Below are 15,419 nucleotides of genomic sequence, written 5' to 3' on the forward strand. Positions count from 1 at the left end.
TGGTCAAACCAACCAAGGAAACAAATGCATTATTAAAGCAAAATGGGAAATCTTGCTAGAAAATGTTTTGTACTTTTTTTTGGTGCCTGTATGTGTATGTATGAATGCACACGTGTGTGAGCTGGGCAGAAGCCAGAAGTCGATAGTGTGTGTTACCGTCTCTCTTTTACCACCTCATTTGTCTGAAATAAGGTCTCTCACTGAAAACAGGAATCACCATTTTGGCTAGACTGGCTGGGTAGTGAGCCCCAGGGGCTTGCCTTTTTTTTGTCTCCCTGTGCTGGGGTTACAGTGAACACTGCTAACAGCCAAACCCCCCCCCCCCCCCCGGTTTCTCTGTGTAGCTTTGGCACCTTTCCTGGAACTCTGTAGCCCAGGCTGGCCTTGAACTCTGAGATCCACCTGCTTCTGCCTCTCATGTACTGGGATTAAAGGTGTGCATCACTTCCGCCCAGCCCCAACACCCAGCTTTTATGTTGCTGCTGGAGACACAACTCAGGTCTTCATGCTTGCCCCACATATGCTGTCCATTAGTAGAAGGAAACCTCCTAGTAAGACACAAGAAGCTTACTGGGAATGTCTTCAGCTACTGGAGTAAAAAGAGCTTGGGGAAAGTGAACACAGTGTTCAACTTCACTCTTATGAGTAAGATTCAAACCATCAGGCAGAAGCTGGGCACACTGCTCTCCACTTGTCATCTGAGGTACTTGGAAGACTATGGCAGGAAGATCAAACCTTGCTTTACACAACAGCCAAAATAACAACTGAGAGAGAAAGAGAGCATGCCAAAGTGAGCAAGGATCGCTCAACAGCAAGAGTAAGTAAGCAAGGATCGCTCAAGAGCAGAGCCATTTCCTTCCATACACAAGGCCTGAGGTTCAACCCCCCAGTAACAGAAAAACAAACCAACAAAAACCACCAAGCAGAACTGCAAAGATTAAGTCTGTTAATCCACTGTCAATCAGGATATGGAGAATCTGGCTGATTTGTTCATTGCTGGGAGTGGATCCTGGGAGAGCCTTTATGAAGGGCAGGCTCTCAGCATTATTGGTACATCCCTGACCTAGGGATTCCTAGAACTTGTCCTAATGACCTGCTCTAAGATTACTACTTGGAGTGTTAGTTATGATATCAAAATAACCAAACATAACCAAAATGTCAATAGCAAATACACAAAACTAGTAAGAGGGTGCCTAGGATGGGAAACTTGGGGCCTCAGCACAGATAAGAGCCACTCTACTGTAGATTCTTTTACATCTTTTAAATTCTGACCCAGATTAACATATAGCTACTACTGACTCATCAAAAACTAAAGAAAGGGCCAGTGATATGGCTCAGTGGATACTTGCCACCAACTCTCAGGGCCTGAGTTCAATCCGTAGGACTCATGTGATAGCAGAGAATCAACTCCTGCAAGTTGCCTCCTGCCCCCATAAATAAATAGATAAACACATAGTAAAACAATTAGATGGAATTTCTACTAACTTCAAAAAAATAGGACAGGGTGCCTTTTCTTGTATTTTATGGTTTTGAGCCTAGCCTTTAACAGCTGAGCCACCTCTCCAGCCTGAGAGTGCCTTTTCTTAACATCAAACGTGGAAAGTGAAAATCTGTGTTGATATCCATCTCCAAAGAATACAGAGAAATGCTCTCCCACCCCAAAGAAAGCGACAAGACAAGATGCCCGACATTATCAGTCATCAAGGAAACACAAATCAAAACCACAGTGGGATGTCACCTGCACTAGCTGGCCTGGCTATGAGCAGAACGACATCACAGCACAACTTCTAGAGGGGATGTGGAGAACTTGTGTCTGTGCATACACAAAGTAACAAAACAAAACTGCACCTGTAGAGAGCACTCATAGTAACAGGAGAAAACAACTCAAAATTCTACCAACCGGTGAGCAGAATTGTGGTATATACAAATAAGCTTATTAGGCCGTAAAAAGCACTATGGAGTCGAGTGGTGGTAATACATACCTTTAATCCCAGTGGTTGGGAGGCAGAGGCAGGTGGATCTCTGTGAGTTCAAGGCCAGCCAAGGCTACACAGAGAAACCCTGCCTGGAAAAACCAACCAACCAAACAACCAAACAAACAACAATTAAAAAATGTCCTACAGAGAATGGTTCCATTTATATAAAGTGCTCAGAACAGGCAGATCCTTAAAGACAGAAAGCAGCTTTCTGGTCTCCAGAGCATTCGGAGAGGAGGAAACTGGAAATGTCTGCATGCAGATAGGTTTGCTGCATGGATGCAAATGTTCTGGCTACTGGAGAGGCTGATGACTGCTCGAGCCTGTACTTAGAAACCAATGAACTGTGCACTGAAAACGCTGCCATGGAGGTAGAGCTCAGTGCTGGAGCACATGGTTAACAGACACAAGCAGCTGTGTTCAATCCCACGTACATTAAAACAAGATCAGAGGGCTGCAGAGATGGCTCAGAGGTTAAGAGCACCCGCTGCTCTTCTAGAGGTCCTGAGTTCAATTCCCAGCAACCACGTGGTGGCTCTCAACCATCTGTAATGAGATCTGGCGCCCTCTTCTGGCATGCAGGTCTATGTGCAGACAGAACACCGTATATATAATAAATAAATAAATCTTAAAAAAAAAAAAAAATCAGAACAGCTGTCAAGGCCACACTTACCTGCAATTCTTATACTAAGGAGGCTGAGGCAGGAGGATCATGAGTTTGAGGTCAGTATGAGATACAGAATGACACCTTGTCTCAAAAAGCTAAGGCAAAAAAATAGACAAATAAAATGCTGAATAACGTGGTATATATTTTTGTTAAGTGAAATTTATAAGGTCTAAAATTACTCAAAAATAGGACCAAAGTTCAGATATATGCTACAAAATCTATGAATATAAAAATACTCCATGTTAATATACTAAGTGAGACACCAACCAAAGATGTGTATGAAGGACCAGCAAGTGACAGTAACTGAGTGGGAGCGTTTCTGCTCAGGGTGATGAAGTATCGTAAGGACCCTGGTGATTCTATACTCTGGATAGGCAAAACCCACTGAACAGCACACCTGAAATGGGTGAGTTGTATAGCAAGTGAATGGGACCTTAGTACACCTTATTTTTAGATAGAATGAGAGAAAAATAGGTTCCGACACATGACACAAAGCCAACTTACATGATAAATTCATTGGGCTGGCAGACAGTTGTGGCGACTCCTCCTAGAACAATCCAGGGGTTTAACACTGTTTGGCCCCCTGTTACAGAGGTCCCCGCTTCCTCTGCCGCATCTTTAAAACCCTGTATAATTAGCGGTATCACTTTATCCCTTTCCTAGGGTTAAAAGGACACAGATGAAAAGTCATGCAATTCTGTTCAAAACCCAGAAAGAATGGTTCTACATTTGTAACTGTAGAAAGATAAAGCCTTCAGAGAACCAAAAGCTGACGGACAGGGTACGTACAGGAAAGCAGGGAGCCCTCCAGCTCTGAGCGTGCTAACAAATGGAAGGTGTGTGAGTTACCAAGTGAACGAGGCCCGGGCAAGAGTAGGGAGAGGAAAGCCATTTGCCACAGGCCTGGCCCAGAGGCTGATGACTCTTAGAAGTCAGCTCTCTGCTGGTCCTGACGGGCACCAGACAAGTTAACTACCTAGCCACAGCCCTGCTTTCAAAGAGGCTTATGTTTAAGAAGGAATGGGAAGACCTGCTGAGAGCTGTGAAGTAATATCCGCAGCAAAGTCCTTGCTGAGACCACTAGCTACTACTGGTCAAAGCATACACCCCCAGGTTTAAAAGAAAAAAGACCACAGAAAACTGGGTTATCAGTAAATCATGGCAAACTGATTGGGGTTGAATACGGAAATAAAAACACATCTTCTCAAAAATAACCTAAATAATGGGGCCGGAGAGATGGCTCAATGGTTAAGAGCATGGCTTCTCTTGCAGAGACCTGAGTTTGGTTCCTAGCACTACCTAACTCCAGTTCCAGACACACAAATGGTGTACTTACATACACACTGGCAAATACTCACTCACATAAAACAAAAATAAGTAAAGATCCATCCCTGCTTCAAAGAACAAGCTACTGGGCGGTAACACAAAAAGAAACACGAGTGTGTGAAAGCGTGGAGCCGTGGCCCGTAGAGACTGCTTGCTATGGAACTGGTCTCAGTTCTGAGGCAGCGAGGCAATGCCTGATTCACAGGCCTGTACTAAGGTTCTAGTAGTACAGGCAAGCTTTACCGAGTCTCCCCCTCCTCAAAAAAGTTCAGCTTTCTGTTGAGAGCGAAGGAGGAGGCGGTGGGAAAAGACTAGGTACGCTAATTTTAATTTACAGATAGACGCCCCTAAGTGGAGGGCTGCGTACTTGAGACCATGTCTGTAAATGTGAAATGAAGTCCAACAAATCCCAGTGAGTGAACATCTGACTTACCCTGTCAGTCATTTTATTACTGACTCCAAGGAGCATCAGCATATTGTCACACTCGGTGACGCCCATTGCATAGAGGTCACTGAGGACATTAGCACATGCTATCCTGCCCTAGGAAGAGAGCAGAGATGTGAGAAAACACAGCCAGGGATTTTCCATCTGTACAAACGAAGATGGAGCCGACGCAGCAGTGGCCTCCGAGACCTGGGGCTTTCCAGGCAGGGCAGCTCCCAGGCTATAGGCCATGACTCTCAGCTGGTTACCCCCCCTTAACTGTCCAACTCCCCCAGCTCCTCTCCCCTGACTGAGCAGAACCAAGAATTCACATTCTTCCCCACACTAAATTTCAGAGCCCTGGCTGAAGATGGGGTGGGGTGGGGTATCAGGTAGAGAAGCAGTTAGCGCCTGTCTGTGTGGGAGAGACCAAGGAGCAAGAGGCCTAATACAGTCAGTCACCTAAAGGCAAACTCAGCAGACCACAGGGAAGGGTTGCCTTGGCTGGTTATAGAACAGAAGATGGTTTATGTTGATAGATTAAGAAACTTGTGCAGCTTTTTTGTCAAACTTTAAGAAATAAACAGGAAAACAATATTTTTGGTTTTTTATTTTTTGAGACAGGGTTTCTCTGTGTAGTTTTAGTGCCTCTCCTGGATCTTGCTCTGTAGACCAGGCTGGCCTTGAACTCACAGAGATCCGCCTGGCTCTGCCTCCTGAGTGCTGGGATTAATGGCCTGCACCACCACCACCCGGCCAAAAATCATCTTGTTTGAGAAACAAATATAAAAGAAATAAAAAACATACAGCCCAAAAGTCAAATTGAAAGAAAAGCATTTCCCAGTAAATTCTATTGCTTTATGAGGAATTTAAACAATATCCAATAGGAATGTGGCAATAAAGACTCTATTGCTCTGGAAGACTTTTTGAATGTTGTCATTGTCTAAATTATCTGTTTTTACAGACAGTAATGAGAAAAATAACAAGGTTTCCTTTGGGCATATGGATAATCAACATGAATGTGGTATGTCATCTGTAATGGCTGTTCATGTTCATACTAATGCCAGACACATCTGCAGCCTTCTTTCTGCAGACCCAGTCAACACCAAGGGCCTACAGGTAGCATCAAGGGCAATGGGGCAGACATGTACTGGCTGCTCTCTAATCTTCTAAGAGATACTAGGCTTTTGCCCCTTGGAAGGAGGGACACATGGATGTGCTGCTTTACGGGGAATATGCTTCTTCTTCTTCTTTTTTTTTTTTTTTTAAAGATTTATTTATTTATTATGTATATAGCACATAAGCCTGCAGGCCAGAAGAGGGCACCAGATCTCATTACAGATGGTAGTGAGCCACCATGTGATTGCTGGGAATTGAACTCAAGACCTCTGGAAGAGCAGTCAGTGCTCCTAACCTCTGAGCCATCTCTCCAGCCCCGGAATATGCTTCTTAATAACCTGTTTATTCCCACTGTACCCAAGAGGGAAATGTTCCCATTTCCCTCCCCATGGCCTGAGTTCCTACATGGAAAGCTTGATCCCAGTGTCCTTACCACCCAGGAAGGACACCTGGCAGTCTTAAACAAGTGGGATCTTCCCGTTCTTAGATAGTGGGGTTAAATAGGCAGATTAGAAGGCTGCTGGCTGTAAGCACATAATGAATGATGGGAAAATGTATCTACACAGTAGCTAGAACTTTGTGTGTGCGCACATGTGCCTGTGGAGGACAGAGACTGACATCCGATATCTTCCTCAGTCACTCTCTACCTTATTTTCAAGACAAGGTCTTTACTGAACCTGGATCTCAACCATTCAGCAAGACCCAGGAACCCTCCTGTGGCTGTTTCTCAGCATCAGTATTAGAGATGTATGTGTGCTGCTACACTCAACCTTTTACTTGGGTGCTGGGGTCTTCATGCTTACATGGGAATAGTTTTCCCACTGAGCCATCTCCCCTGCCCAGTAGTTACAACTTTAGTTCAGTGGTCTGCAAGACCACAGAGTGGACAAAGAATACAGTGGTGAGTGGGCATGCAGGTGGCTGGGTAGGTGATAACCAATTTATCCTAACATTTACAAGAATAAAAGTTGAAGAAGTCTAATTGTCAGTGAGCCAGGCATGGTGGCATACACCTTTAATCCCAGCACTCAGGAGGCAGAGGAAGGCACATCTCCTAGTTTGAGGCTCTACACAGAGAGTTCTAGGACAGCCACAGCTACAGAGAAACCCTGGTGTGTGTGTGTGTGTGTGTGTGTGTGTGTGTGTGTGTGTCTCCCTCCAATTGTGATGAGATTTGAAAGCTCCCTTATTTGTAGGAGGAAACATTTAATCAGTGTTATTACAGAGTATAGCAACATCTCCAGCCAGAAACAAAAGACCAGTAATTTTGCAAATACAAAGAGACAGGTACAAGGAAAGTACACAGAGAATACCACCAATCACCAGCACTCTCTCAAAACAACGCTGCTGTTATGCACCTTCAGGTATAAAAGCAGCAGAGATGTCCCTGTCCTACTTGATTCATGCAGTGTCAAGTGTGAGAGGAGACACGTCTGCCTGCTGGGACTGCAGGAGTCATGGGACAGAGCAAAAGCAGAAAAACACAACAAATAAACATAAAACCCAAACCCAAAGGCACACACAAAACCCAGCCAAAACCCAAAACCAAAGCTTTAGTTTCAATTACAAAAATACACAAGGTCAAACTTACCATCATGTAAGGGTCGTCAACGATCGGATAAATGTAATCTGTGGTTTGAACCAAGGAAAGACCACCATGCCTCAAAGGAATGACGCAAGTATCCATCCCAATGCCTGGGAAGATGAGCGTTGCCAGCAACCAAAAATACAAGGGGAAAAGAAAAGCTCTTAATCTTGTATGAGCAACATTTTGCAGGAAGATTTCTACAATAAGACAATAAGATAGCAAACTCCACACTGCCAACCAACTATGCATGTGCCATCAAGAAGCATAACTGTGGGGCTGGAGAGATGGCTCAGAGGTTAAGAGCACTGACTGTTCTTCCAGAGGTCCTGAGTTCAATTCTCAGCAACCACATGGTGGCTCACTACCATCTGTAATGAGATCTGGTGCCCTCTTCTGGTGTGCAGACATGCATACAAATAGAACACTGTATACATAATAAATAAATAAATCTAAAAAAAAAGCATAACTGAAATAAATATGAAATATAACCAGCATAGGATAGGAAATATGAATAAAATTAATTCACCAAGATATAATATGGCAAAAAATTTGAATCTTACTGAGGCTTTGAACATTTTCTTGTATTATTTTATATTCTTGAATCATATGATTGATGTCTTTTTTTTTTTGAGACAGATTCTCTCTACTTAGCCCTGGCTAGTCTAGATTCACTATGTAGACCAGGTTGGCCTCAAACTCACAGAGCTCAGATTGTCTCTCTGCCTACCAAGTGCTGGCAATAATGTACCGCCTCACCTGGCTTACACAGAACTTCTTTGAAAGTGAAAAATAAATGGAACTGTTGTTATTTTATCGACAGCTAGTTTGAGATATTAATTACCTAGATGTTGTCATACCATACTAGACAGTGTTCTATTTTTCTAAGAGAATCTGTACTGTATTTTCATACAGAAAATACCAGTTAGTATTTAGCCTAAATGTAATGGTAAAAGACAAAGCAGGAATTCAAAGTTTCTAACCAAGTGTGTTATAAATACCTAGTACCTGTGTAATTCAATTATTTGTTTTAGTTTCTCCAAAGCACTTTCTACACCTTTGTGTATCCATACATATTTCTGTATGTGCACATGTATACATCCAGAGGCAGAGGTCAACATCTGGTTTCTTCCCCAATCTTACTCTCCACCTTGATTTTTGAGACAAGGCCTCTCACTGAACCTAGATGTAACCGATTCAGCTTCAGCTAGGATGGCCGGCCAGTGAGCCCATCACACTTTTAGACAACACTATACTACACAGAACTTGTTTAGAAATTACATCCTGATGCCCTCTGGAGCAGGGGACTTAGTAGATATGATTAATCTGATGCTGGAAAAATATTCTGAAGTTCAGAAGATCTTATTAAATAAGACAGCTAGCTGTACATTATCACTGACAATGTGTTGGTTATTTTTTGTCAACATGATACAAATCTAGACATATCTGAGAAGAGAGAAATTCAATTAACGACCTACTTCCATCAGATTGGCCTAGTAGGCAAGTCTGTGGGCATTTTCTTGATTGTTAATGAATTGATATAGGAGGGCCCAGCCCACTGTGGGTGGTGCCATCCCTGAGCAAGTGGCCTTAGGCTGCTTTAAAAAGCTAGCTGAGCAAGCTAGCACACAGCATTCCTCCCCTTGGCTTCCCTTGATGAGGGACTGTAACCTGAAAGCCAAATACCCTTTCCTCCCAAGCAGCTTTTGGTCACGGTGTTTATCACAGCAACAGGAAAGCAGGCTGGGACAACATACTTCTTCCATAAGGGGCAGTCACCCAAACAGCCGCAGACGATATGTTCACACATGAGTGAGGCTGCATTCCAGTGCAGTTCTATTCACAAACCCGTGGCAGGTCAGATTTGTACCTGGAGCCACAATGTCTGAAGCACTGATATAAAGGAGAGAGCGTGGTGAGCTGGATGAGGCCAGACCACTGCTTCAGTTAGACTGGACAGACTAAGAGAAGCACGTGGCAGAGGAGGAAACTGTCCAGAAACTGGAGTTCAAGGTGCCATCCTGGACTGTGGCTTGTAATTAGGTTGATAACACATTACTGTAGATCAAGTAGGTCATAACATACATGACTGACAGGAAGAGGAGATAAACCTTACAGAGAGGATGCAGACTCCAGGAATACTACCAATAGGCATTCATCCAAAGGAAAAAAAAAGGGAGTCAGGACAGTATCTATGGGAGGCTGGGGCTGGAACTCAGGAGTAGAGTAGGCCTGTTTAGCATTCATATAGCCTTGGGTGTGATAACACACACACACACACCCTTCTCTGACATTGGAAGGAAGGAAGAAGGGGTAAATCTGAGATGGGTCTTAAAAAACTACAGCTTCGTCGGGCGGGTGGTGGTACACGCCTTTAATCCCAGCACTTGGGAGGCAGAGGCAGGCAGATCTCTGTGAGTTCAAGACCAGCCTGGTCTACAAAGCTAGTTCTAGGAAAGGCACAAAGCTACAAAGAGAAACCCTGTCTCGAAAAAAACCAAAAAATAAATAAATTAATTAATTAAATAAATTAATTAAAATTTAAAAAAACAAAAACAAACAAAAAAAAACCCTAGAGCTTCAAATTGAAAGCCAGGAATAGTCCAGGTAGAGGAACAGAGGAAGGTGGTCCTGGGCGAGGTTAAATGCAAGACCGAGAAACTCAAGCCAACCTACAGAGAATTCTAGTTCTCAAAAAACTGAAACCATCTATCAAGACAAGAACACAGTCATCACACTCTAGTTCCAAAGTTCACAGTTTTCTCTCCAGCTCTTAACATCCCTTACCTAGTGTGCTGGCTAGTTACCTAGTGTGCTGGCTAGCTGATGTTCACTTTACAGAGGCTAAAGTCATCCGAGAGGAGGGAACCTCAATGCCTCTGCAAAGGGAGAGCTGGACCCATCCCTCACCATGCATGCAGGAGAGCTCACCCTGACCCTTGCCTGAGGGTAGCAGGCCCAGTGGAGGCCTGGACTGACTAACTCAGCTACCACCCAGGCCCACATTCAGGGCTTTGAGTTGGCCCACCCCAGCATCTACCTAATCTATGACCTGCTGGAATGTGTGGAGGGACCAGTCTGCAGAACCGTAGCCACCAGAACCGTAGCCACCGGCTCTCCATGGCTGGAGCACAGCAGGAGAGCTGAGAAGTTTTGGGGAGGGTCCAGTATTGATGGTGTAGCAGGAGCCAGAGGTCTTAACCAGCCAACAACTCATCGCAGTGACCATTTGCAGGTAAAGCTGTTTGGGCAAAAGGGTGCACTGCGTGACACGCCGTGGCTCCTAAGGCCACTACGACTGACAAATGAGTATGTGACAAAGAGGAGGGAAAAGACGGAGGAGGAGCCAAACTTTGGTTGTTGTCTTTTGCTTGTCTGTTTCCTTTTGAGGAAGAGTCCATAAGGGTGGAGCAGGCATGGAAGGACTAGAAAGGAATGGGATTGGGGTGAACGTTATGAAATTCTCAAAGACTCAATAGTTAGAAAATTATATATAGAAAAAAAAATAAAGAAAGAAAATACCTCCATAAGATCCAGCTATATGTAGGGCATTTTCTCAATTAGTGATTGATGGGGGAGGACCCAGCCCATTGCAGGTGATGCGATCCCTGGGTTGTGGTCCTGGGTTCCTTAAGAAAGGAGGCTGAGGCCGGGCGGTGGTGGTGCACGCCTCTAATCCCAGCACTCGGGAGGCAGAGGCAGGCAGATCTCTGTGAGTTTGAGGCCAGCCTGGGCTACAGAGTGAGTTCCAGGACAGGCACAAAGCTACACGGAGAAACCCTGTCTCAAAAAAACAAAAAACAAAACAAAACAAAACACCCAAAAACAAGAAAGCAGGCTGAGCACTCCTTGGTTGAGGATTTAGCTCTGTGATAGAGTGCTTGCCTAGCAAGCACAAGGCCCTGGGTTCGGTCCTCAGCTCAAAAAAAAAACCAGAAAGCACTCCTCAATGGCCCCTTTGTCAGCTTCTGCCTGTTTTATATCATGCATATAATAAAATACGCCCAAAGAACTATATTTCAGAGCCTAGAATTTCTTCTGAGCTCTGTGTTTAAGCAAGGGAAACCACTAATGATACAAAAAACTTAGAACAGAAAACAATATTGTTCTCAGCTCCAGTTGGTACTCTGGGGTCAATTTCAAATTCATGCTGTCCCTTCTCTCCTTTGTGTGCATGTGTACGGATGATAGGTATGGGTACAAATGCACATGTGTACATGCATGTACAGGCCAGCGCACAACCTCAGGTGTCAGTGCTCAGAGATGGCTCACCTCTTTTTGAGATAGTCACTGACCTGAGAATCAGCAAGTAGGCTAGACTGGCCAGCAAGCCCCATGGACACATCTGTCTCCTCCTTCCCTGCCCTGGGATTACAAGCATACTCCAAAACACACACACACACACACACACACACACACACACACACACACACACGCACATCTTACTTTTAAAGATATGAGTACGGAGGATCAAACTCGCTGAGGTCCTCGACCTTTACCAACTAAGCTATTTCCCCAGTCTTCTGTCCTGAGTCTGCTGCAGTCTTGTGTGGCCCATCCCCAAGTTTGCAACCCAAACATCTGCAAAGAACTCCTAGTCACCGCCCTTAAGGCAACACCTTCACTAGGGCAATGAAAAGAACATGGCATTGTAGAGGCCATTTGAGAGAAAGGAGTTTCTGCTTATCCTCAGCTAACCAAAAAATTAAAGTAAAGAAATGTCTTGTGTAGTATAACGATGTCACACTTTACTCTATAATTTAAAACCTGCCAACCACATGCCCTGATACTTTTTAAATTCTTCCTTTAAATAGGTGACATTACCAGTTACACTGGCTACTGAGATCCCGACAGTACGAAGCAACACAGGGAGAAATCTGGTTGTTAACTGCTGACCACACTTCTGGGTGGCAGAGTATCAAAGAAATGGTATACATACCAAGCCGTGGCATAACAGCTCCCAGAAACTGCTCATCTTCTTGGAAGTGGTTCTCTTGTAAAGATTCCAGCAATTTCTGCAAGACATCTTGGGGCACTTTGCAGCCTGTGCCTTTCAGTTCTGTAAACCTGGTTAGGCGGAAGCTCTTGTCCAACTCATAACTTTCCGGGTTAAAGGACTCCCGAGTAGACATGGTTCTGGGGCCACACTCTTCACAGTTCAGCCTCTCCCCGCCCTCTCTCTCGATCCACCTAGGTACCGCCAAAACACAAAAAGTCACTGTTAAAAGACTCTGAACTGGGGTTTGTCAAGAATCAAGTGAGTGAACGCCCATCAGAGAAAGGTGCAAGGCCTGGACTTGCCTAGACCACTGTCAGTCAAGCTGGAGCTCCAGATGATGGACAGACCAGACACCTACTGGAGACCCGTCGGTGGGAGTGTGGTTATAATGGTGGCTCCGATGGCAGGCAGTTGCTCCCCAATGTTCTTCTGCGGTACAGGGCTAAGAGAGCTGGTGTGTATTGTTTGTCAGACTGAAAGTTCTATGCTTTGGAAGGCAGACGTGCTAGCTACTATGACTTTTCTAGAAAACTTCACACAGAATAAAACAGCCACCAGAAACTGCAAAAAGCGGGACACAAACGCACCCCATGGATTTTTTTAAAAATTGAGACAGAGTCCCTCTACATAGTTCTGACTGTTCTGGAATTCACTATGTAGACCAGACTGGCTTCACAGAGATGCACCTGCCTTTACCTCCCAAGTGCTGGGATTAAAGGTGTCTACCACTATGCCTGACATTAAATTCTGATTTTAAAAACAAGTTTCCTTCCCAACCAGACAACACAGTACCAAACTAATGGGAGAAGTCACCAAAGGACACTACTTAAAAAACAAAATAACAATGCCAAACCCAAACACTTCCAGCGGCTGTAAAACAGTGAGGTCTGTGTTCAAGAGTGCTTTGCAAAGTTCTGTTTTTAGCATTCCTAGAAAGCAAACATCCCGCCCAAATCAGTACACACACCACTGACAAAAAACTACTGCTCATTACAAAATGAAACAGTATCACACAAAAGCACTAGTATCACGTTCTGGGTACCACTCGCTCTATTTCTGGCACAAGCTCCTCTGTTTGCAGCCTTCCGTCCAGATCAAAAATCAGTAAGTGCTCCCAGGGTTTACAAACTTTCTGGCTGATGCTTTATTGGGCATAGGATTACATACACCCCAAGTTTTAGGATCGGCTTCTCCTATAAAATTTATGATGGAGATCATAATTCCCATTTACAGAGTTTTCCATCCCCCAGTAATCACTCATTTAAAATAAATTTCACAAAGCCCAAATTTGGGCAGTAATCCAAACTGTTGTTACAAACATGACAAGAGCAATGATTTCATCGGGAAACTACAGGCACAGACTTCGTACATCATTCAAAGAAACCAAACTTCTCTAAAGAGCGCCGTGAACCAAGCAAGTTACCAAGAGTGGGACTTTTGATGCTAGTTCAGAAAAAGTGTGAACTGCAATTCAACTTTGAAGAAAGGTTTGGAACAGCAAACTCCCTCGCAAAAAAACCAACCAACCAACCAACAACTTGCATTTAACCCTGCCTCATCTCTACCAGGTACGAAACCGGAAAGCCCCATTTGCATAAGGAATCTGTTTTCCTACCTCCAAATCCTATGCATGCCCTCAAGCCAAAGGAAGGAAAGGGATTCTGCAGAGTCCCTTTCTTTTTGCTCGTTCTATTTCTCAACACTTTCTGGCTAGAAAAGTTTAAAAACACCTTACATCAAGAAAACTCAGCTCTAAAACTCAAGTCGATGGAGACGTTGAGTCACATGGGCTTATCCTCAAAGGAAACGCCAGCTATTCGGGGAGGGATGAAATTGGGATGTGCTTTGAGGAGAGTAAGTCCAACCTGGAAGCCACATGTTTACACCTTTAAAACAATGACATGAATATTTAGAGATCGCGTTTAACCCCTTCGCTCCCGCGTGCGGGGCGGCCTCGGGCGACGGGGTGCAGCGGGGCAGCGGACCTACCTCGCCGCTAGTCCCCGGGCCCCGCGCGTGCACACAGGCCCGGGAGCCGCGGCGTGCGTGCCGAAGCCCCGCGCCCTCCATGGGGCCGGGTGCGGAGGATGCCACTCAGGGGACACCTTAAATCTCAGGCTGCCGCCTTTAAAGGCACGGCGGCGGGCGCGGGCCGCGTTCTTTGTACGGTGCCGCGCCGCGGGCAGGGCCATGCCGCGCCACAGGCCCGGCGTCGCCGCAGCCGCGGTGGCCGTCGCCGGCGGGGACCGGAGGGACACGAGGGCCGAGTGGGGGCGGGGGAGGCCCAAGGCGCAGCGCCAGGACACCGGCGGCTAGGGCGCTGCGCGCGCGCGCGCGGGCGGGCGGGCTCCCCGTCCGCGCCGCCACACAAAAATGTCGGCGGGCGAAAAGATTAACCCCTGCGTGGCCGCCGCCGCCCTCCCCCTCCGCTCCTCCCTCCTTCCCCGGCCCCGCGTGCTGCGGCGGCGGCGACGGCGGAGGAGGCAGCGGCGCGGGCGGCGCTTCTTTTTTAAAGCGGCCCCACCAAACCCTGGGCTCGGCCCCTCTCCAGGCAGGGCGCGCGAAGGGCCCCGGTGCACGGCTCCCCGGCCGTCCCGGGCGGCCCGGAGGGGGATTTGCAACGGCCGCGCCGGGCCTGCGGCCCGATATTCCCCTTTAAGCCTGCTGTCTCGCCCCCCCTCGCCAGGCCCGCCGCTTACCGGCTCGCTTTGCGCCCTCCGCCTCCTCCCGAAAACGGGCCGCGGCGCTCCCACAATGCACCGGGCGCGCCGGGCTCCCTTAAGCGTCGCCTGAATAAAAATGCTGCTCCCGGTGGCGGCGGCACGGCCCCGCGCTTGGACGCCGCGTGGAGCTCGGCCTAGGCTGGGCGCGGCCCTCCGGGAACCGGGCCGCCGCGCTCCCGCCGGCCGGGCGCGCGAGGGTCCCTTTAAGAGCGGCCACCTCCCTTTAAGTGGCGGCGGGCCGGTGGCCGGAGCGGCTCCGTGTTGCTGGTGGCGGTGGCGGCGGTGGTGGTGGCTGCGTGCGGCCCGGGAAGGGGGCGGGGGCGCTGTGCAGAGGCCCGAGCGCGGCAATGATTGGTCTCGGGGGAGGGGTGGGGGGTTGCAAACCCAAGGAACGGTGGCATCCGTTGCATGATGCAAAAAAAAAAAAAAGAGGGGGGGGGGTAGATTGATTTCAAAAGTTGCGAGTTGCAGTTGTAGCAACCTTGAGTGATGGGGCCACCTACTTTCGCACCCCACCGATCCGCGGGAGAGCACCAGAGTGTTTTCTGCACAACCTGGTCGGGTGCGACCCCCGCAACACCCGCGGGACGCGCTACCTGC

The 15,419-nt window shown here is 46.9% G+C and overlaps 1 protein-coding gene across 4 annotated transcripts in view; it reads right to left on the reverse strand.

Annotated features, from left to right (window-relative positions):
• Sephs1 (selenophosphate synthetase 1) overlaps positions 1 to 15,098 on the reverse strand; it is a 30,835-nt gene extending 15,737 nt beyond the window's left edge. For 2 of the 4 annotated variants that reach the window (XR_004944960.1, XM_036186988.1), the window contains exons 1-5: positions 14,086 to 14,760; positions 12,037 to 12,287; positions 7,104 to 7,207; positions 4,403 to 4,510; positions 3,148 to 3,302 (exon numbers count right to left, since the gene is read on the reverse strand). Coding sequence is in view for 3 of the 4 variants with exons in the window: in XM_036186988.1 (XP_036042881.1) it covers positions 3,148 to 3,302; positions 4,403 to 4,510; positions 7,104 to 7,207; positions 12,037 to 12,287; positions 14,086 to 14,288 (821 nt within the window). In the remaining variant the exon portion in view is untranslated. Of the gene's footprint in view, positions 1 to 3,147; positions 3,303 to 4,402; positions 4,511 to 7,103; positions 7,208 to 12,036; positions 12,288 to 14,085; positions 14,761 to 14,795 lie in introns of those variants that run through there. The other 2 variants (XM_036186989.1, XM_036186990.1) reach the window with 2 other exon arrangements.
• Between the last annotated feature and the right edge of the window lie 321 nt (positions 15,099 to 15,419).

This window comes from Onychomys torridus, chromosome 5 (genome assembly GCF_903995425.1).
Source record: "Onychomys torridus chromosome 5, mOncTor1.1, whole genome shotgun sequence".
NCBI classification, from domain to species: domain Eukaryota; kingdom Metazoa; phylum Chordata; class Mammalia; order Rodentia; family Cricetidae; genus Onychomys; species Onychomys torridus.